At 37.1% G+C, this 21638-nt stretch overlaps 1 protein-coding gene across 2 annotated transcripts in view; it reads right to left on the minus strand.

Moving 5' to 3' along the window:
• The window catches only part of USP14 (ubiquitin specific peptidase 14), a 55826-nt gene that overhangs the window by 4347 nt on the left and 29841 nt on the right, over positions 1-21638 (minus strand). For both annotated transcript variants that reach the window (XM_003914218.3, XM_003914219.4), the window contains 9 exons: positions 18456-18514; positions 14778-14908; positions 13852-13932; positions 13413-13498; positions 12198-12312; positions 7224-7289; positions 6979-7071; positions 5744-5872; positions 437-497 (listed from right to left, as the gene is read on the minus strand). In XM_003914218.3, the coding sequence (XP_003914267.1) occupies positions 437-497; positions 5744-5872; positions 6979-7071; positions 7224-7289; positions 12198-12312; positions 13413-13498; positions 13852-13932; positions 14778-14908; positions 18456-18514 (821 nt within the window). The remainder of the gene's footprint in view (positions 1-436; positions 498-5743; positions 5873-6978; positions 7072-7223; positions 7290-12197; positions 12313-13412; positions 13499-13851; positions 13933-14777; positions 14909-18455; positions 18515-21638) is intronic.

A 21638-nucleotide genomic window follows, 5' to 3' on the forward strand; every position in this document is an offset into this window, starting at 1 on the left:
CTCCGTCTCTACTAAAAATACAAAAAACTAGCCGGGCGTGGTGGCGGGCGCCTGTAGTCCCAGCTACTCGGGAGGCTGAGACAGGAGAATGGCATGAACCCGGGAGGCGGAGCTTACAGTGAGCCGAGATCACTAGACTGCACTCCAGCCTGGGCAACAGAGTGAGACTCCATCTCAAAAAAAAAAAAAAAACCCAAAAAGATACTATTGTGCAATCATAGTTAGGGCTTCATAATTGATGTTTTAAGAAGTAACTTACTCATAAAACTGTATGCCAACAAGAGTAAATTTACTATATGTCATATTAAGGTAAATTGTTCAAGAAACCTGACATTTTGTTTGAAAAGGACATCAGAATAAGTAAATATGGGGTAAGACATAAATTTTACCTTAAAAAGACACATAGACAATAATTCAAAATGAAAATGTTACTTACCATCAGCAAAAGAAAAGGGTTCATACTTAACTTCTTTCTGGGGACTACTCTTTTTGTCACTCTGAGGAGAAAAAAATGTTTAAATGATGATTTTGGAAATAAAATTTGAATTCTCTGTAAGTGTTCAATTTCATAAATATTTACTGTCTACAGTGCAAAGCAGAGACAAAATAGTCTACCTTTCAAATTACTAAAACGATATAACTACAGTTAAAACTGTAAACCCAGCAGTCCTACACTTTAACAATATAAAATCTTGTTACAGTACAGTAGCAGACACCCTGAACATGATGACCAATTTTAAACCACTAAAGTGAGAGCATACCAGGGAATACACAGTACAGTTCAACAGTGCTCTAGGGCAGAAAAGGAAAACCCAATTTCCCAATGTTACCAAAATCCTATCAAACCACAGCGGTGGGGGGAAAAAACTGCCTCTGTAACAAGAGAAGTTAAATTCCTGTAGTTTGCATTAAACCACCCGAGCCCTGCCCACTCGCCACGCCAGCACAAATAAACTGAAATATTTTTCAGCAAAGCCTTACCTATATTAAAGAGGCATGATTTAAATTAGACAAGGACTCTTAGTAGGAACTCACTGCTTCAAGTCATTTTAGCATGGAACATGAGAAAAATTTATCTAGGTATACAGCACAAAGTTCTTTAAAACTATAATGGTAATGAAGACAATGCCAGTAGCTTACAGGTAGCTGTGATGGCAAGAAGTCAAAGGATTCCACAACAAAAAATGGCAACTAGGTTAATCACATCTTTTTTATATAGAGAATGAAAACACCTACAGCCATTGAAAAAACTATACAAAGCAGCACATTTAAAATCATTGTACAGGATACTAAAACACAGTATAAGTAACCCACAAGAAGACAAAAAAAAAAAAAGCAAAACATCAAAAAAGCAGAATTAAACCCTAACGTCAATGATTGCACTAAATGTAAATAGTCTATACCTAAATCACATTTAAATTTAATATAATTTAGGCCAGGTACAGTGGCTCACGCCGAGGCGGGCAGATCACTTGAGGTCAGGAGCTCAAGACCAGCCTGGCCAACATGATGAAACCCTGTGTCTAATAAAAATACAAAAATTAGCCAGGCATGGTGGCAGTCGCCTGTAATCTCAGCTACTCGGGAGGCTGAGGCACAAGAATTGCTTGAACCCAGGAGGCAGAGGTTGCAGTGAGCCGAGATCATACCTATGCACTCCAGCCTGGGCAACAGAGCAAGACTGTCTCAAATAAATAAATACATGTGATAGAATTTAAATCAAGTAAGTGTGCCCTCTCTCCACAATGGCATCAAACTAGAATCAACAGAAACATAACAGGAAAATTACTTAGGCCCTTCTAAATAATCCATGGTCAAAGAGCAAGTCTCGAGAAATTTTTAAAAATACAAAGAACAGAATGAAAATAATATATGTCAAAATTCATAGGATATAGTGAAACCACTGCTGAAAGGGAAATTTATATCACAAGGCAAGCAGAATAAAGGAAATAAGAGCAGAAATCAATACAATTAAAAACAGAAAATAGAGAAATATCCATGAAACAAAGCCAATTCTTTGACGAGATCAATAAAATTAATAATCCTCAAGCAAGGGGGACAAACACAAATTACAAATATCAGCAATGAAATGGGATGGATCTCACTCACTAAACATCCTACAGACATCAAAAGGGTAATAAATACTAGAAACAACTCTACATACAAATTTGATAAGCTTATGAAATGGATCAATTCTGGGAAAACAAATTACAGAAATAAATACAATATGAAATAGATCATTTGAACAGCCCTGTATCTATGAAGGAAATTAAATTTGAAATGTAAAAACTCCTGAAAATATGCTTGCCTATGTTTAGGCAATAGAAAAAAAATAAATAAAAATAAAATAAACAAATAAAAGCTCCTGAAAGTAAAATATCTAAGCATAGATTGTTCCACCAATTCTATGAAATGATCACCAATTCTATCAAATGTTTAAAAAAAATTAACACCAAATCTACATACTCTCTTCAAAACACTAACGGATAAAAACAGCTAATAAATTCAGCAAAGTCAAGGATTTAAGATCTATGTACAAAAATTCATTTTATTTCTATACGCTAGCTTTACTAGCCACTCTAGACAATGAAATTAAGAAAGGAATGCCATTTACAAGAGCATCAAAAAGAATAAACTATTTAGGAATAAAATTAACCAAAAAAGTCCAAGGCTTGTACACTGAAAACTAAAAAACATTATGAAAAAAAATTACAGACCTAAATGAATAGAAAGACACATGAAGTTTACGGATTGTAAGACTTAATACTTTTTATTTTTTGAGACAGAGTCTTACTCGGTCACCCAGACTGGAGTGCAGTGGCGCCATTTTGGCTCACTACGACCTCCGTTTCCCATGCTCAAGTGATCCTCCCACCTTAGCCTTCTGAACAGCTGGGACTACAGGCACACGCCACCAAGCCTGGCTAATTTTTGTATTTTTTGTAGAGACAGGGTTCCGCCATGTTGCCCAGGCTGGTCTCAAACTCCTGGGCTCAAGGAATCTGCCCACCTTGGCCTCCTAAAGTATCTTAATACTATTAAGATGGTAATACTTTTTAATTGATCCACAGATTCAATGTAATCCCCATCAATCTTTTTTTAAGAAATGGACAAGCTGATCCTAAAATATACATGGAAATGCAAGGGACTCAGAATAGCTAAAATAACTTTCAAAAAGAAGAACAAAAGTGAAGGTTGATACTTCACAATTTCAAGCCTTATTAGAAGACTACAGTAATCAAGACAGTCTGGTATGAGCATTAGAACAGACATATAGACCAATGGAATAAAATTAATAGTCTAGAAATACAGTCATACATACAGATGGTCAAATTAATCTCTACAAAGGTTTCGAGACCATCTGATAGGCAAACAACAGTCTTCTTAAAAAATGGTGCTGAGACAACCAGATATTCACATGCGAAAGAATAAATCTGAACCCACACCTCACACTATATAAAAAGTTAACCCTCAGTGGAACAAAGACCTACATGGAAGAACTAAAACCACAGAACTCTGAGAAAAAAACACACATATAAATCTCTGAGGCCTTGAACTAGGAAACTTTTTTTTTTTTTGAGATGGAGTCTCGCTTTGTCACCCAGATTGGAGTGCAGTGGCGTGATCTCAGCTCACAACCTCTGCCTCCCAGGTTCAAGCGATTCTCCTGCCTCAGCCTCCCAAGTAGCTGGGATTATAGGTCCGCACCACCACACCCGGCTAATTTTTTGTATTTTTAGTAGAGACAGGGTTTCGCCATGTTTGCAAGGCTGGTCTCAAACCCCTGACCTCAAGTGATCTGCCTGCCTTGGCCTCTCAAAGTGCTGGGATTACAGGTGAGAGCCACCGCGCCGAGCCCGGCAATGCTTTCTCAGATATGACACCAATAGCACAGGCAACCAAATAAAAAAATAGACTGGATTTCATAAAAATTTACAAAACCTTTCCTCTGCAAAAGACCCTACGTTAAGAGGATGAAAACATAAGCTACAGGCTAGGAGAAAATATTCACAAACCACATATCCAACAAAGGTCTAGAATATGGAGAACTCTCAAAATTCAAGAGTAAAAAAAACAAACAGTCCAATTAGAAAATAGGGAAAAGACAAGAAGAAGCATTTCACAAAAGAGGATATACAGATAGCAAACACATGAAGACATGCTCAACTTCATCAGTCACTAGGGAAGTGCAAAGGAAAACACAGTATCACTATAAACCTATCCAATGGCTGAAATGAAAAACAGTGACACCACCAAATGCTGGTGAGAATGCAGAGAAAGTGAATCGGTCACACCTTGCTGGTGGAAATGTGAAATGGTACAGCCACTCTAGAAAATATTTGGCAGTTTCTTGAAAAACTAAACATGCAACTACCACGCAATCTAACAATTGCATTCCTAGGCATTCATTCCAGAGAAATGGAACTTACGTTTACATTAAAACCTGTACACAAATGTTTACAGCAGGTTTATTCATCACAGACAAAAACTAGAAACAATCCAGGTGTTCTTCAACAGGTGAATGGTGAAGCCGATTGTGGTAAACTCAAACCAGGGAATACTGATCAGCAATGAAATGGAGGAGCGACCAATATGCGTAACACCCTGGAAGAATCTCCAGAGAATTATGCTGAGTGAGAAAGGTTATATTAAAGAGTGGAAGAGTTTTTACTTCGTTTGTGTTTTTTTTTAGAAACAGGGTCTTGCTTTGTTATGCAGGTTGGAGTACTGTGGCACAATCATGGTTCATTACAGCATTTAACTCTTGGCCTAAAGCAATCCTCTCATCTCAGCCTCCCAAGTAGCTGGGACTACCTGTGTATGCCACCACATCCAGCTGATTTTTTTAAATTTTCATATTTTGTAGAGACAGGGTTTCACTATGTTGCCCAGGACAGTCTCGAACTCCTGGCCTAAAGTGATCCTCCTGCCTCAGATTCTCAAAGTCCTGCGATTACTAGCGCTAGCCACCATGCCTGGCCAACTTTCTTGAAATGACAAAATTATAAAAATGAACAGGTTGGTAGTTGTCAGGAATTAAGGGTAGAGCAGAAGAAAAGTGGCCCTGTGGCAATTACGCAAGATCTTTGTGGTGATGGAAATGTACTGTATTTTGATTGTATGAAGGTCAACACTAGGTAAGGTCTTATGCGAAGTACTTTGAGGAGATAAGTATAAACGGAATATGAGCTACAGATTATGGGGGGAAAGAAAATATTAAGCTTATTCTACCACAAAGGACTCATTTACTCTAAGTAGAGTTCCTGTTTCTCATGCTAAAATACACCTAAAGGCCACTCTGGGAGGCCTAGGCAGGCAGATCACCTGAGCTCAGGAGTTCAAGACCAGTCTGAGCAACATGGCAAAACCCTGTCTCTATCAAAAATACAAAAAATTAGCTGGGCATGGTGGTGCATGCCTTGGTCCCAGTTACTTGGGAGGATCATTTGAGCCTGGGAGGTTGAGACTGCAGTGAACCTGGGTGACAAAAGGAGACACTGTCTCAAAAATAAAAAAAAAAAAGGAAAATAAAACAAAACACATGCAAAACTTTAAAGACCTGCACCGATATATGGAGGATGTGTATACCTGCTAATTGTAATACAGATTCATCCATTTTTATTAATACTATACAAAGTATAGTTCTGAAGGAAAAATGAAGCAGGAAAAAAAAGAGAGTAATTGCTGAGCACTGATGGAAGATTAAGATACTAAGATTAGAAAGTCAGCAGTAAGAACCTACTGTATTTGGCTGCTGATTCACTTTTTTATCTTCTAGATCCTTGAATTTGGATCGAAAAGACATCATTTTCTCCTGAAGTTCTGGTGTACACAGTTCATACATATCCAACATAAGAGGAAATTTAACATCCTATATACAAACAAAAAACATGTGTAAACACATTTATAAAGATACTTAACGTATCACACATCTGAAGTAATGCTTTCATAATTCAAATACAGTTGAAAATAAAAATCTGTGAAAATCACTTGGAAATCTGCAGTTGAAAACCTCTTAAGAATGCCTATTTTCAAGAATGATCTGGTTCTAACTTTTTTAAGGTGAGAAATTTTCAAAACATGTTTTTCCATTAAATACTCTAACCCACAAAACTAACCACAGAGGAAGCACCAAAATTTACCTGAAAGAAGAAACATCTCAGAAATATTAGACAAGCTGCTGTGAAAATAATGGATCTCCCAAACTGGAATAAACTTATTTTTTTTTTTTTTAGTTTGAAATACAACTTTACATAGAAATAATAGTGATATAGTTCAATAGCTTATAGTAGTATATATTTAAAGTATACAACACTAGATACTTAAAGTACATTTAACCTTCTCTTCTCATACAATGCTAAGTATATTGGAAAATATACTAAGAATTTAAGCTCAAAAGGCTAAAATGATAGGCCCCTCCTGGAACTCTATGGAGATGTAGCAGAACTACAACTCAACAAAAACAGTTGGATTCTGAGGCTGGATCCTAAATCAAGGGATTACAATTTAAGTACTCTTTGGGCACCAATGATTTTCTCCTTTCACCTGAAAGAAAGGAACCACCTAGAATATAGTGCAGAGTGTTATCACTCCCTACCTCAGGCCATTCTCCAAGCTACTGAATCAGTATCCCTGAAGCTGAGGATGTGGTCTAGGGCACTATTTCTGCGTAGTGCAGGAGAGTCATCAGAATTATAAGTGAATCTTTTGAAAAATATAATATCCTAGGCCCCACCAAAGACCCAGATGTTTGGGGGTGAGGGAGAAGCCAGGCGTGTGTACAATTAAATATATAAAAAAAAAAATAGATCATTCTAATATACGTTCACAGTTAAGAATCACCTGTCTAATATTAATATCTCCCCTAAATATTTCAAAGAACCTAACTATTCCTAAAGGAATAATGAAAGCAATTGTAAGTTAGCAATTACCTTCAAAGAATTACATTTCTTATACAAAGTAAAGTTCATTACTAACCTTAAGAACTTTGGCATTCACAGATTCCTTCTCTTTATAAAAAAATCGAACCATCTGAATGGTCAAGTAAGCAGGTAGCCGGCTGATCTTGGACTAAGGAGAGAAAATGGAAAGAAATCCCATTACATCAAAATACCGTACAAGTTTTAATTCTTCAGTGGTAAAAATTAAGACTGGATAAAATTAATTAACTGGAAATATTTCAATGAAGTGGAATTTGGCTTCGAAAGGAATGCATAACTTACAGATTTGATATACAAGGCATTTCTTTGCAATGTTGGAGACTGTTTGGTGATTTCTTCCTGAAGTCGCTAAAAAAGAACATAACAGAAGACCAAACATTAGTTTAAAAAATTTCTGCAATATAGAATCACACCACTAAGCCTTTTAAAAACTAGCACTACTTAATAGGCAATATACAGTATATCAATGGGTTTATACCACTGAAACACAATATGATGACAATATGGGAAGACTTCCAGATACTGTTCAATTCTTATAAGGCATCAAATAATTTACGCTGTTGTGGACTCCTCCCGAGTGTAAATACTGTTTGATGTTTTTTAGTTATGCCCCAAATGATGCTTAGATTCAGAGAATTTTATATTGTATTTTATATAACAAAGCTCTGTCATTCCTGTTTATTAGCAGAATATTCACCCTAGAGGAAAATTAAGAGAACCCAGGAAACTCTTGTTCTTTACATTTTATGCATAAAAGCCAATAAGCACCGATCAATTATTGTTAAATTTGAAAAAAGTCATAACACAGAAACCCTCTGTTAACCTAACAGATGTGGGAAAGCCTTTAGCTACTGCACATATCTTAACCAGCATGATCACCTTTCCACTTCTTACAGCCTGTGTACAATGAAAACGGTATTTATCCCTCTGGGCATCATTTGGAAAAGGTGGTAGTGGTAATCTATGTTATAGTGCTATTGTTAGAATTACAGTCAGCACATGTAGAAAACCTGGTAAAATATTTGGCATATACTCTACATTTAACAGTCACTACTATTTCTAATGTTATAGAAAAAATTAGCACTATTTACGTGCTCTGCTTTAAGAAAATAAAGAAAAAAGAAATTAGAATTAAAATAACCTACTGGTAATGTTTAAGCATGTTACACTTGTATAATAATTTTTTAACATCTGATTTTTTAAAATTACTAATCATTACAAAAGGAATCACTGTGGAGTAGCTTTTTAAGTTTATTCAGCAGCAAAGCAGTAGAGAAACGAAGCCAAATTACTCAAGAATTATCAGAACAAAAGATAAAACATCTTAAAAGTTATAAAGGAAGTAAATACATTTTAGGAATACATGTTTTTCAAGAAAGTATATGTGGTGAAATCTTAATATTATCACCAATACACTATCATCGAGACCTTCTGGGTATGTTCTGTTTTCCTATACTTTTACAAAATTGTGAAGAAAATACCATTCCGGAGAGTCCCTCCCAAAGCACTCCACTCCACACTCTCCGATGAACACTGAGACTTCATTTGCTGGTAAATCCTGAAACTTGCACATCGTGCCTTACATGGTTTGACTCCTGGGGGTTAAGTACTTTTGTGTTTTTAAATGAATTTCTCTTAGCAGTCACCATGTTCTTATCCATACTGCCTCAAAACTCTCCCCTCAGTATCATAAGACAGAACATGACTCACTCTCTCTTCTTATGTCCATTTACCAACCCTTCCCCTGCCAAACTTACCCCAAACTGTAGATGACAGCCCCCAGACAACAAATCATCTTGTTTATCAACATAATCCAGGTCCCGCTTCAGTGTTTATCAACCCAACCCCTCTGCCCAAACTAGGCCTCTGCACAGAGGACCTATTCCAATGCCTCATCATTTTTCACTGACTTTTCTTCCTTCAAGACTTCTGGTTAGAGGAGACAGAAAAGAGGATCAACCAAAATTTTTAAATATTCTGCCCTCCAGGCCCTTCTTCAAATATCTAGATGCTGCAACAGCTCTTTTATTCATGATTTACTTTTCATACAACTGTGTTTAGGAAGAAGCTAACTTAAATTAAAATAAACAATCCTGGCTGGGCAGTGGCTCATGCCTGTAATCCCAGCACTTTGGGAGGCCCAGGCGGGCGGATCATGAGGTCAGGAGATTGAGACCATCCAGGCTAACATGGTGAAACCGTATCTCTACTAAAAATACCAAAAATTAGCCAGGCGTGGTGGCTATACTTGGTATTTTTGTATACCAAATATAGTCCCAGCTACTTGGGAGGCTAAAGCAGGAGAATCGCTTGAACCTGGGAGTCAGAGGTTGCAGTGAGCGAGATTGCGCCACTGTACTCCAGCCTGGGTGACAGAGAGAGACTCCATCTCAAAAAAAAAAAGAAAAAAAAGAAAAAAAAAAAAGAAATAAAATAAAATAATCCTAATTATCAGAGATTTTGAAAGTGAAATCACATGAACTGCAATTTGAAAACTATTAAAAGATAGCACTTCAAATGGGGAGATCCTTCAAGAGATATACATATCCCCAAAGCATACCAAATTAGTAAGTCAGCAAGCAAAACCATATGTTTTATCCATGGGCTTATCAGCAGAGTGGAAGCCAACATTTTATGTGAGTCTGCATTCTTTAGTATGGCACTGGAAAAGCAGCACTAACTGAATAACGAAAGAAGCGAGTTCTAGTTCTGGCTCTGCCAAAAGCCAATTAGGTTATTTAAATTCCAGGGCCTCAACTACAAGACAGTGCAATGGCAGAACAACTACATCCCCTGATTTGCACAAAAAAAATCCCAGTTTACACTGCATAATTACTAACATACCCTCATTCACTCTCCACCAAAGTGTCCTAGTTTAGACAATACATTATATGATCACCCTTAATGGTTAAGAGCACAAATCCACAAACAACCCTATAGTTACTCTCATTTTCATGTAAGAAAACAGAAGCTTAGATTAAGTAATTTTCCTTAAAGTTAATAGTTCAACTAAGTTATTGGGCCCATGAAAACAACTAACTCTAAGGAAAAATTAAATCTTAACATGTATATTATTCAACAAACATTTCTTGAGTGCTTTAAAATAAAGCAAGGTGCCGCCTGCACCCAGGTGAAATAAACAGCCTTGTTGCTCACACAAAGTCTGTTGATGGTCTCTTCTCATGGACACATATGACATTTGGTGCCGAAGACCCGGGACAGGAGGACTCCTTCGGGAGGACCGGTCCCCTGTCCTCACCATCACTCCGTGAGGAGCTCCACCTACGACCTCGGGTCCTCAGACCAACCAGCCCAAGGAACATCTCACCAATTTCAAATCAGGAAACCCCAGCCACATCTCCAGCACACAAGAACTTCAAAACTCCTGAACCACAGCAGCCAGGTGTTACTCCAGGACTGCCTGCCCCAGGATCTTGCTGCAAGTGCCAGAAATCTGGCCACTGGGCCAAGGAATGCCTGCAGCCTGGGATTCCTTCTAAGCTGTGTCCCATCTGTATGAGACCCCACTGGAAATCGGACTGTTCAACTCGCTTGGTAGCCACTCCCAGAGCCCCTGGAGCTCTGGCTCAAGGCTCTCTGACTGACTCCTTCCCAGATCTTCTCGGCTTAGCGGCTGAAGACTGACACTGCCCGATCGCCTCAGAAGCCTACAGGACCATCACAGATGCTTTGGGTAACTCTTACAGTGGAGGAAGACAGGAATGTCAGGTCTCTGAGCCCAAGCTAAGCTGTCATATCCCCTGTGACCTGCACATATACATCCAGATGGCCTGAAGCAACTGAAGATCCACAAAAGAAGTGAAAATAGTCTTTTTTATTTTATTTTTTTTTATTTTTTATTTTTTTGAGACGGAGTCTCGCTCTGTCGCCCAGGCTGGAGTGCAGTGGCCGGATCTCAGCTCACTGCAAGCTCCGCCTCCCGGGTTTACGCCATTCTCCTGCCTCAGCCTCCCGAGTAGCTGGGACTATAGGCGCCCACCACCTCGCCCGGCTACTTTTTTGTATTTTTTTTTTAGTAGAGATGGGGGTTTCGCCGTGTTAGCCAGGATGGTCTCGATCTCCTGACCTCGTGATCCGCCCGTCTCGGCCTCCCAAAGTGCTGGGATTACAGGCTTGAGCCACCGCGCCCGGCCGTGAAAATAGTCTTAACTGATGACATTCCTCCATTGTGATTTGTTCCTGCCCCACCCTAACTGATACGATATAGTCTTCCCCACCCTTAAGAAGTTACTTTGTAATATTCTCCCCCACCTTAAGAAGGTACTTTGTAATATTCCTCCCCCCCCCAATTTAAGAATGTATGTATGCCAATCCCAAACCTAGAACTGATGATAATCCCACCACCCTTTGCTGACTCCTTTTTTGGACTCAGCCCGCTTGTACCCAGGTGAAATAAATAGCCTTGTTGCTCACAAAAATAAAAAAATAAAATAAAAAAATAAAGCAAGGTACAGTACAAAGCACTAGGTGCTTCTTCAGTGTGAAGCAGGAACATCCAGTGATTAAAAAGTGAGATGTCCCAATATTTGTTAGCATATGCAACCATGTCAATAATGCTTTTGTTTATGAAATGAAAAGCTAGTTGAAGTTTGTTTGATTTCTGACTACACAGTTGATTTTGGTAGTGACAGTAATTATGTTCTACAAAGTCACCACAAGCACTGAATCAGTGAATACTGAACCACTGCTCCTAGGGGAAATACAGGATTAGATTCCGCCAACCTTTGATCACAAGATTTTCATCAACCAATCAATATATAACCTTGTTTTATGTGTGTTTCTGTTTAAAGACACCTTATTTCACATACTGTGTTGATTAAATAACATTGAACTCAGAGCCAACAGCACAACTCAGGCCCAACTGAAGCTTCTCTAACATGTGTATTTTCTCAGTAAGGCACATCACAGCCTTCCCACACTTAGAAACACTAGACAGCACTCAGTCCTATGCTTGGCGGGTCATCTTAAACAGTGAAATAACCAATAAAAAGCAGAAATTTTAAAAAAAAACCGGTGCTAACATTCCTGCTAAAATGGTATTTGTTTACCAAGCTGAAACAAGACGGCCAAGTACTTGTTTGACCTCAGATGAGACTGTGTGTATTGGGCAACTCAAAATGCATGTTGCTCTGCACATGTCTACAAATGACCATTAAAGCCCAGCGAATAATGACTTTGGCTTACTTGCGAATGTGGAATTCACAAACAACAAGGATGGACTGTGATTGTCCTTACCAATTTAAGTCCTGTAAAAAGATATTTGACTTCCTGATTGATAAAACAGCTAAGCTGAAGTTGATTTTCCTTTCCTTTGGTGACTTCTTCTTCTTCAGATTCTGTACATTTCATGCTTTGTAAACTAAGATAAGGAATATGCCAACGGGTATTCAATTTGTTATATACTCTTGAATATAATACATTATCCTAATTCCATTAAAATTAATAGTATCATTCATTGGCATTTAAAACATTTTAGTCTCCCAATAAAGATTCATTTCAACATACTTAAGAATGTTCATTTGGCTACCAACAATTCTATAAACAACAATGAGTAATAAATGTGTATTAAAAGATAAACTGCAATAAACTCTGAACTATAAACTGGTATTTAGTGTGGTCTTATAATGGTCTTAGAAGCCCAAAGGTACATAAACATAATTTTTTTCTAAGATTTTCTAACCATGACCTACAAAACAGTACTTTCCTGATTCATGTTTTATTAACTGGTTCAATCTCATGTATATAGTTGATACACACCATTTTATACAATTAAAAAATTCTTTATTTTAAAAGTTATTATTAACAGTCACCTTGACATATAAGAAATTAATTCTTTATAAGGTGAATGAAAATGAGGTAGACTCTGCTAAAGATGTTCTTAGGAAAAAATAATAAATATCCTTCAAGAAATAAATTAGAATAATTATATTAATCAAAACATAATGAATAATCCCATTATCCTTCAAGGTCACTCCAATAGGTATACTTTTCCAAATTCCTCATTTCCATTACTGTATTTTTTTAGGCATAAAAACCTCTGGGCTGGGCACAGTGGCTCACACCAGGAGGGCAAGGCGGGTAGATCACCTGAAGTCAGGAGTTCCATACTAGCCTGGCCAAGAGGGTAAAACCCCCCTCTACTAAAAATACAAAAAATTAACTAGGCGTGGTGGCATGCGCCTGTAATCCCAGCTACTTGGGAGGCTGAGGCAGAATTGTTTGAACCCGGGAGGCAGAGGTTGCAGTGAGCCAAGATCGCACCATAGCACTCCAGCCTGGGCGACAAGAGCGAAACTCTGTCTCAAAAACGAACAAACAAAAAAAAAAAAAAAAAAAAAAACCTCTGAAGAATTTTTCTTCTACCCACCACCAATCAATCAGCCAATGATGCTATTTATGTCAATTCTAATAAGGTAGATAGTCTATACAAATCTTGGCTCATAAGGATACGTAGTTTCAAACTCAACACCGAAGAACTGATCAATTAAACTTTTCTTTTTAGAAGGTGTCGCTGCCGATGCAGATGAAGAGTCTGTCTGCAAAAAATTAAAATAAAAATTCCAACTTTATATAAATATTAATGTATATTTTCTTCCACACAATTCAGTTTAGTAATACATATTTAAGTTTTTAAAATATAGTCCCTTAATGTAAAATCCTTCAAAAAACATTACAAAAAATCACCAATGAATTAAGTTTAATAAATAATACATTAAATGTAAATGTCGTATGCAAGCTTCCAAATTCTGACTACAGATTGAGCATCTAAAGTATTTAAATACACATCTACCCATTAAGATGAACTTATTTTAAGCCTTTGCGGGGAAAAAAATTAAAAAAAGAATCAAGATATAATGAAAGTCTATAATCACAAATATATTTCAATTACCTCTTTAACAGAATCATCCTCTATGGCTTCCAATTTCTGTTGCAATACTCGCATCATTTGTATCCAACATTCATTAGCATCCTGTAATGTAAAAAAAGACAAGGTAAGTAATCCTGGCAGTGAATGATCTACAAAATTCTTCCAAAATAATCGCTGTCTCCTAGGCAAGAGAGTAGTTTCCTTCTTTAAAAATATTAAGCCAAATAAGAGATATGATCTTCCAAAAAATAATTCTAGAATAGCTTATTCATTCAACAGACATCTGCTGAGCTCCAATTTGTGCTAAACACTGTACTAAATACTCAGCATAACAGCAGTGAAAATATAAAATTCAAGTAGAGATAAGGGTTATGAAGCGAAAAAAAAGCAGGATGGAAACAGTAAGTGATCAGGGGAAGGGAAGTGTCCTATTTCCACAAGGTCATCAGGGAAAGCCTGAGGCTCTGGTCTTGGAGCCATGAGATCTGAAGGAGGTGAGAGCTGGTCTTGCACTTGTCTGACAGCCAAAGGAACAAGAGCAAAGGCCCTGCAGGAAGAGGGCACTTGAAGGGTTTAAGGAAGCCTGTGCAGCTGGAAAGAGGCAAGCAACTGGCAGAGTGGTAGTGATGAACTCAGAGAAAAAGCCAGGGGCTAGAGGATTTAGGACTGCGGTAGAAATCACTAGGGAGTACTGAACAAGGGGCCAACATAATCCTATCTTCATTTTAAAAAGGACACCATGGGCTGTGTAGAGAAACTGCAAAGGGGCAAAGGCAGAAGCCAGATGATCAGTTAAGACTACTGTTGAGGTTCCAGGCAAGAGACAGCTCTGGCATGAACTAGAGAAGACTGATGTTTATATTTCGAACTATGTTCCAATAAGTATGGTAAATGTAGGAAACCTAAGTGTTACATTTACAGAATGTAAAATACCTTGCCCTAATTACCTGTTGAAGATACTGTCCTTGTTCACCCTTCTCGGCAAACTGTGGGAAGGCCATGTGCAAAAACTGCAGTAGAATAATAGGTGGAATACTGGAAGAAGTTTTATCCATGGAATCAAACAAATCTCTAAGGGCTTAAAGACAAAGCAAACATTGCCTTAGTAAAATAGTCACATACTTAATACATGCGACTGTAAATTAATTTTAATTAATACAAACAAAAACCTACTTAATTTTTTTTTTTTTTGAGACGGAGTCTAGCTCTATTCCCCAGGCTGGAGTGCAGCGGCACGATCTCGGCTCACTGCAACCTCCACCTTCTGGGTTCAAGCAATTCTCCTGCCTCAGCCTCCCGAGTGGCTGGGATTACAGGAGCATGCCACCATGCCTGGCTAATTTTTGCATTTTTTTAAGTAGAGACAGGGTTTCTCCATGTTGGCCAGGCTGGTCTCAAACTCCTGACCTTGTGATCTCCCCACTTCAGCCTGGGATTACAGGTGTGAGCCACCACACCCAGCCGCTTAAATATTTTTAAGTGTATCTACTCTGACAATTGTTGGACTCTCAACAAGAAAAAAAGAAATCATTTTTAAATCTTAAAGAATTCACCAGAAGACCTTACAAAGCAATCACTAGTTGTAAACAACTTCAGAGCCCTGCCTCTCTCTTTCTTCTTGCCAGCCTTTGTCTTCCCAAACAAAGCAGGGTGTTTTAATTCAGTACAAAGAACACATAACCTCTGTGTAGGGACCAAACAGGCATAATGTAATCGTTCTGCTACTCTGCCAAGATCAGAATAGCAGGTCACCACCTCTCCCCACTTACCTCCCTTTAAATCTATAATTGGTTCTCATCTACTCAACTCCTGGAGATTTAAATCTGGGTCCTTAAACAGCTGACTCTACTGGACAGCTAAGAACCAAAACTACTAATAATTTACCTTCTTCAGAAAACCTTCTTTCCACTTAACCCCTCTCAGCAGCATGAATCTCACAGTCATGGACTAGTCTGTTCTCTTGGAGTTCGAACCATTTCTCCTCTGCTGACTTCCTAGTGATCAGACCTTGCTCTGCTTCATGTACAGCAAAACTCTTCCTCTAGCTTACCTCAACTTGTATGTTTTATTAATACCCAAGATGTGAAATGTCACCTATCATTATTATACAGACTGAACCCACCAAATACCACAGCATCTTAGCACAAAGCAGGGGCTCAAAAAAATGTTACTGAATAACAAAACTGAACACAATGTTTAAAAAATATTTTTGGAGGGAAGGCTGAAATTTAGGCATCACTACTAAGCTAATTATTTTTTTAAATAAAAGCCTACATTTTAATAATACTTTATATACTACTCAAAAACAAACAGATGATTTAAGATCTAGTATATACCATCAACAGAGCATCTCAAAAGTATTTCATCAGTTTAAAAGAAAAAGGTCAAGAAGAAATGTAGATTAAAAGATACTAGTAAGACATAACAACTAAATGCAATGTGGGATCTTAAATTGAATCCTGAAGCAGGAAAAAAAATTTTTAATGGACAATACTAGGACAGCTGGCAAAATCTGAATAAAGACTGTATTTTAGAGTACTGTGTGAAACTCCCAAATTCTAAAAAAAAAGTTTGTTTTTTGAGACAGTGTCGCAGTCTGTTGCCCAGGCTGAAGTGCAGTAGCACAATCTCAGCTAACTGTAACCTCCGCCTCCCAGGTTCAAGTTATTCTTGTGCCTCAGCCTCCTGAGTAGCTGGGATTACAGACATGTACCAACACAGCCGGCTAATTTTTGTATTTTTAGTAGAGACGGGGTTTCACCATGTTGGCCAGCCTGGTCTCAAATCCCTGGCCTTAAGTCATCTGCCCGCCTCAGCCTCCCAAAGTGCTGGGATTACAGGCATGAGCCACAGCACCCAGCCCAGATTCTGAAAATTAAGAATTATCTTGTGGTTATGAATGTCCTTATTGTTAGGAAATACATACTGAAGTATTCAGGAATAAAACACCTGATGTCTGGCACCTTATTCTAAAATGGTTCAGAAAAAAATTACATGAATAACGGAAAAACGAGAAACCAAATGCAATTAAAAGTTAGTAACTGGTGAATTCTTACAACTTTTCTGTAAATTTAGATGTATTTCAAAACAAGAAGTTAAAAAGTCAAGAAGCAAAAATGTAAAGAACAGTATTTTTCATCGCACCAATACTATTAGCCGCATATATGATGCTGGAGAAGCTGCTGAAATTCTAAATTATTCTAAGATACATAAGCTGTCAAATGAAGTAGATATAAACGATCACACTTTCTCATTAAAAACTTCAACAAGTAAGTCTACTTTAGGAAAAAAGGTTAGAGTAAAATCTCTCTAACTGCAAATGACACAAAAGAAACCTGTTTATAATATCAAAAATCAATGGTTGACAACAGTGAGATAACACTTCATACTTCTTGGATGGCTACAATCAAAAAGACATATAATACTAAGTGTTGGTAAGGACACGGAGAAATCCGAACCCTTATACCCTTCTGGGGGAAATGTAAAATGGTGCAGCTCCTTTGGAAAATTCTGGCAGTTCCTCAAAAGGTTAAATACAGTAACCATATAACCCAGCAATTAATTCCACTCCTAGATACATACCAAAGAGAAATGAAAGCATTTGTCCACACCAAGACTTGTACACGAATGTCAGGAGTATTTGTAATAGTCAAAAAGTAGAAACAACCCAAATATCCATCAATGATGAATGGATAAATGATATGTGGCATGTCCATACAAGGCACTCTTATTTAGCAATAAAAAAGAATGAAGTACTGATACATGCCACAATATGGATGAATTCTGAAAACATTATACTAAGTGAAAGACACCAGTCACAAGAGACTACACATTATCTAATTCCATTTAGTACAAAAGTCCAGAGTAGGCAAATCTAGAGAGAAGGAACACACAGACAAATGTTTGGGTAGGGCTAGAAACAGGAAAGGAGGTGACTGCTAGATGTTATGAAGTTGCTTTTTGGGATGATAATGTTCTAAAGTTAACATTTTAGTAAAATTTGCACAACTCTGTGGATAAACTAAAAAACAATGAATTATACACTTTAAATGGGCAGAATTTATGATATGTACACTATATCAATAAAGCTATTAGAGAGAGAGTTAAAAAAAAAAAAAAAAGGCATGGCTGTAAAACCCTATTGACCTAACCCAAAGACTTAACAGTATTAAAATGTCCAAAATTACGTGAGGGGTATATTCTCTTATGCAATGAAGAAACCAGTTATTTCTATCCTTTAAGATTACTATTTCTCCTCATACACATCACTTCTTTACACCAATACTCACTAAGACCCTCTTTTATAATGATGCATCGATTGTGATAAAACCCGTCGCTGGCTCTCCCCAGTCAACCCCAAAGATATATTACATAAATCAAACCTGAAGCCAAAATCATAATGTAACCAAAAAAATCCAAAGATTATTTTTCACAAAGGACAGACATCACTGATTTATAATCTGGATGATAAAATAAGTACCAAGTTGCTTAACTTAAGTATAACGTACACTCCAAGCTTAATGAGGTGACGTTTTACAAAAGACATTCTGGAAACTGCAAAGGATTTTGAGTGAAAAATAAAATGTCTTACTCCTATTAAAAAGTAGTATATTTAGAATACAAACCTGCAGTAATATACTGCGCTGAAGCCATTTCCCCTGAAGCTCTTAAGGCACCTGCATACCTAGGAACATTAAAGCAGAGTTAAATAATAGAATTCAATTCATTCTAACACTCAAATGGGAAGCAGCCAGTTAAAAGGAGTTATTACGACACCCTCAACTGCAAGTCCCGCGGAGTTGTTCCCACCTTTCCTTTTCTTCTCTCCTGGTCTTGCATTATATGGAGAAAAAAAGGAATGCTGAAAAGGGAATTTAGATGGAGCCTACTTTAAGCTCTTTCCCTTTGTCAAACGCATATAAAACAAACATTTTATTTTATTTTTTATTTTTTGAGACAGAGTTTTGCTCTTGTTGCCCAGGTTGGAGTGCAATGGCAAGATCTCGACTCACTGCAACCTCTACCTCTTGGGTTCAAGCAATTCTCCTGCCTCAGCCTCCCGAGTAGCTGGGATTACAGGCGCCCGCCACCATGCCCAGCTAATTTTTTTATTTCTAGTAGAGACAGGGTTTCACCATGTTGGCCAGGTAGTCTCGAACTCCTGACCTCAGGTGATCCACCCACCTCAGCCTCCCAAAGTGCTGGGATTACAGGCATGAGCCACTGCACTCGGCTAAAACAAGCATTTTCTCAAAGTACTGTGAAACAAAACTATCCATTAATTACAAAGAAAATAAAATAACACAATCTCTGAAATAACTTGGAAGAAATAAGCATTAGATCAAAAACATTCAGCATTGGCTTGCTGTGTATCGTTAAATAGGTCGCTTAAGGTTTTAGGTCAGTTTGCTCATCTGTAAACTGAGGAGCTTCTATTAAGTGATTTCTAAATTCACTTTCAGCTTTATGATCCTCACTTAATTTACAAACTGGCCATGCAAAGGAAATATTCAAACCGCAGTCGTTACTCACACAAAGTCTGACAAAAGCTCAGAAATTATCACTCAGTTAATATCAAACATTGAAGTAGGAGGGAGACTGCATATGCACTATGATTAAACTATGTGTACACACTATACACCCATTAGAGTGATTAAAATTAAAATTAAAAAAAAACTAGTATCACCCAATATTGGCAAGAATGTGGAGCAATCAGAATTACTGATCTAGTCAATAGTAATATGAATGGATCTCCAAGCTAGATACTGAGTGAAACAAGCCAGAACAAAAGAAAAGCACAACCTGTAGGATTCCATTTATTTTACGTTTCAGAATGTGCAAACTAATACGAAATCAGTAGTTGCTGGAAGTGGGTGGAGAGGATAAGGATTAACTGAGAAAAGGCACACACAAGAATTTTCTGAGATGATAGAAATGTTCTATACTTTGACAGGCAAATGGATTACAGAGAATTTGCATTTGTCAAAACTGATCAAACCAAACACTTAAGATATATGCATTTCACTAGATGGGAATTATATCTCAATTTAAAAAGCAAAACCTCTATGCTTAGGTAGTATGAAAGAAGTCACAGAAAGTATTGTGTTAAATTGTATTCAACTGAAGGGTTTTGTTTTTCCCTTTTTCATTTGTTTGCATCTTTCAGAAACTGCTGTGACTAAACAAACTTTCTTAATTTTTCAATAAACAATAATTCACAATAATGCCTGAATTATGTGTGTTAATTTTTAAAAACCTGAAAATCATTAAATTTCCCTGTTAAGACATTTTAGCAACTTCTTGAAAGGCATTTTTGAAATTAAAATGAAGTACTAATATAGCAGACATATCCCAGAACATCACTTGGGAATGTAATTAGCTATATAATTGCTGCTGTTACTGAATTTTACTTCTTGTTATAGGGTAACATGAATATGTAACTATTTCTACATTTACGGCAAAGATAACTAATGAATTATCAACCATTTTTGTAACTAAGAAAAGTCGTATGTAATTTAATATCCAAAAAACACTTCCCATATTAGAGCAATAAAATGTAATTCCTAATTAATGTAAAACCATCTATTAAGCCAAATAACATTAACACTGAAGTTTATAAAGAAAAACTTAGAAAAAGAGAAACTGACAGAAATACTGAGAGGTTTTACAGTCAAAAGTACTGAGAATCTTTCCTTATCTCTGTCAAGTCGATATATAAAAAGTACTGATATAAAAAATCTGAACATAATAAAATTAACCTAATGTCTATTATACTTTGACACCTACAAAGAGAGGACATTTTGACTTTTCTAGTCCCCATAAAATATTCAATCATACATCAGATCAAAAAGACAAACTCAAATTTCCAAAATAGGCCAAATCCTTACCCATGGTGAAATAAAATACATTTATAACATATGCTTTCATATATGCATTTCTAAATCCACTGGCTAAGTAACTTGGCTTAAACTCTTGGGGGTGGATGTGGAACAGATGAAAAGCACATATAATGCTAATGAAAATACAAATTGGTATCTCCATTTATGAAACTGGTTGGCAAAACATATCAAAACTGAATATATACATCCCTTTATGACCCAGCAGTTTCACTCATATATATTTTGTGCATATGCATACATACTCATATACACCCAACAGAAACAAATGCATGTGCCCAAAAATGTACTAGAATATTCAGAGCATATTTTTTCATAATCACCAAAAACTGAACATAAACCAAATATTTATTGACAGAAGAATGGATGACAAATTGGTAGCACAGCACACAATGGAATACTATACAGCATGAATAGAAATGAACCACCAATACACAGAACGTGGATACACTAAACATCACGAGCCAGACCCATTAGCCAGTCATCAGTCAGACAAATGGGCCCAGTTTGTACACTTCTGTTCACAAAGAGTTCAAAATTGGTAAACTGATCTATGAGATTAGAAGTCAGGATAGTATTTCCAATTTGGAAAACATAAACAGTGGTAGTGATTAAGATCTGTGAGGGGATTTTTAGAGTGCTGGAAGAGTTCTGCCTTTATTTTGGGTACATGGATGTGTTCACCCTGGGACAATTCATTGAGCTGTACACTTACAATTTGTATACTTTCTGCATGTTATAATTCAATAATCAAAAATAAATGGGCCAGGTGTGGTGGCTCATGCCTGTAATTCCAGCACTTGGGAGGCTGAGGCAGATGGATCACGAGGTCAAGAGATCGAGACCATCCTGGCCAACATGATGACACACTGTCTCTAATAAAAATACAAAAACCAGCTGGGCGTTGTGACA

Source organism: Papio anubis, chromosome 19, assembly GCF_008728515.1.
Source record: "Papio anubis isolate 15944 chromosome 19, Panubis1.0, whole genome shotgun sequence".
Classification (NCBI taxonomy): Eukaryota; Metazoa; Chordata; class Mammalia; order Primates; family Cercopithecidae; genus Papio; species Papio anubis.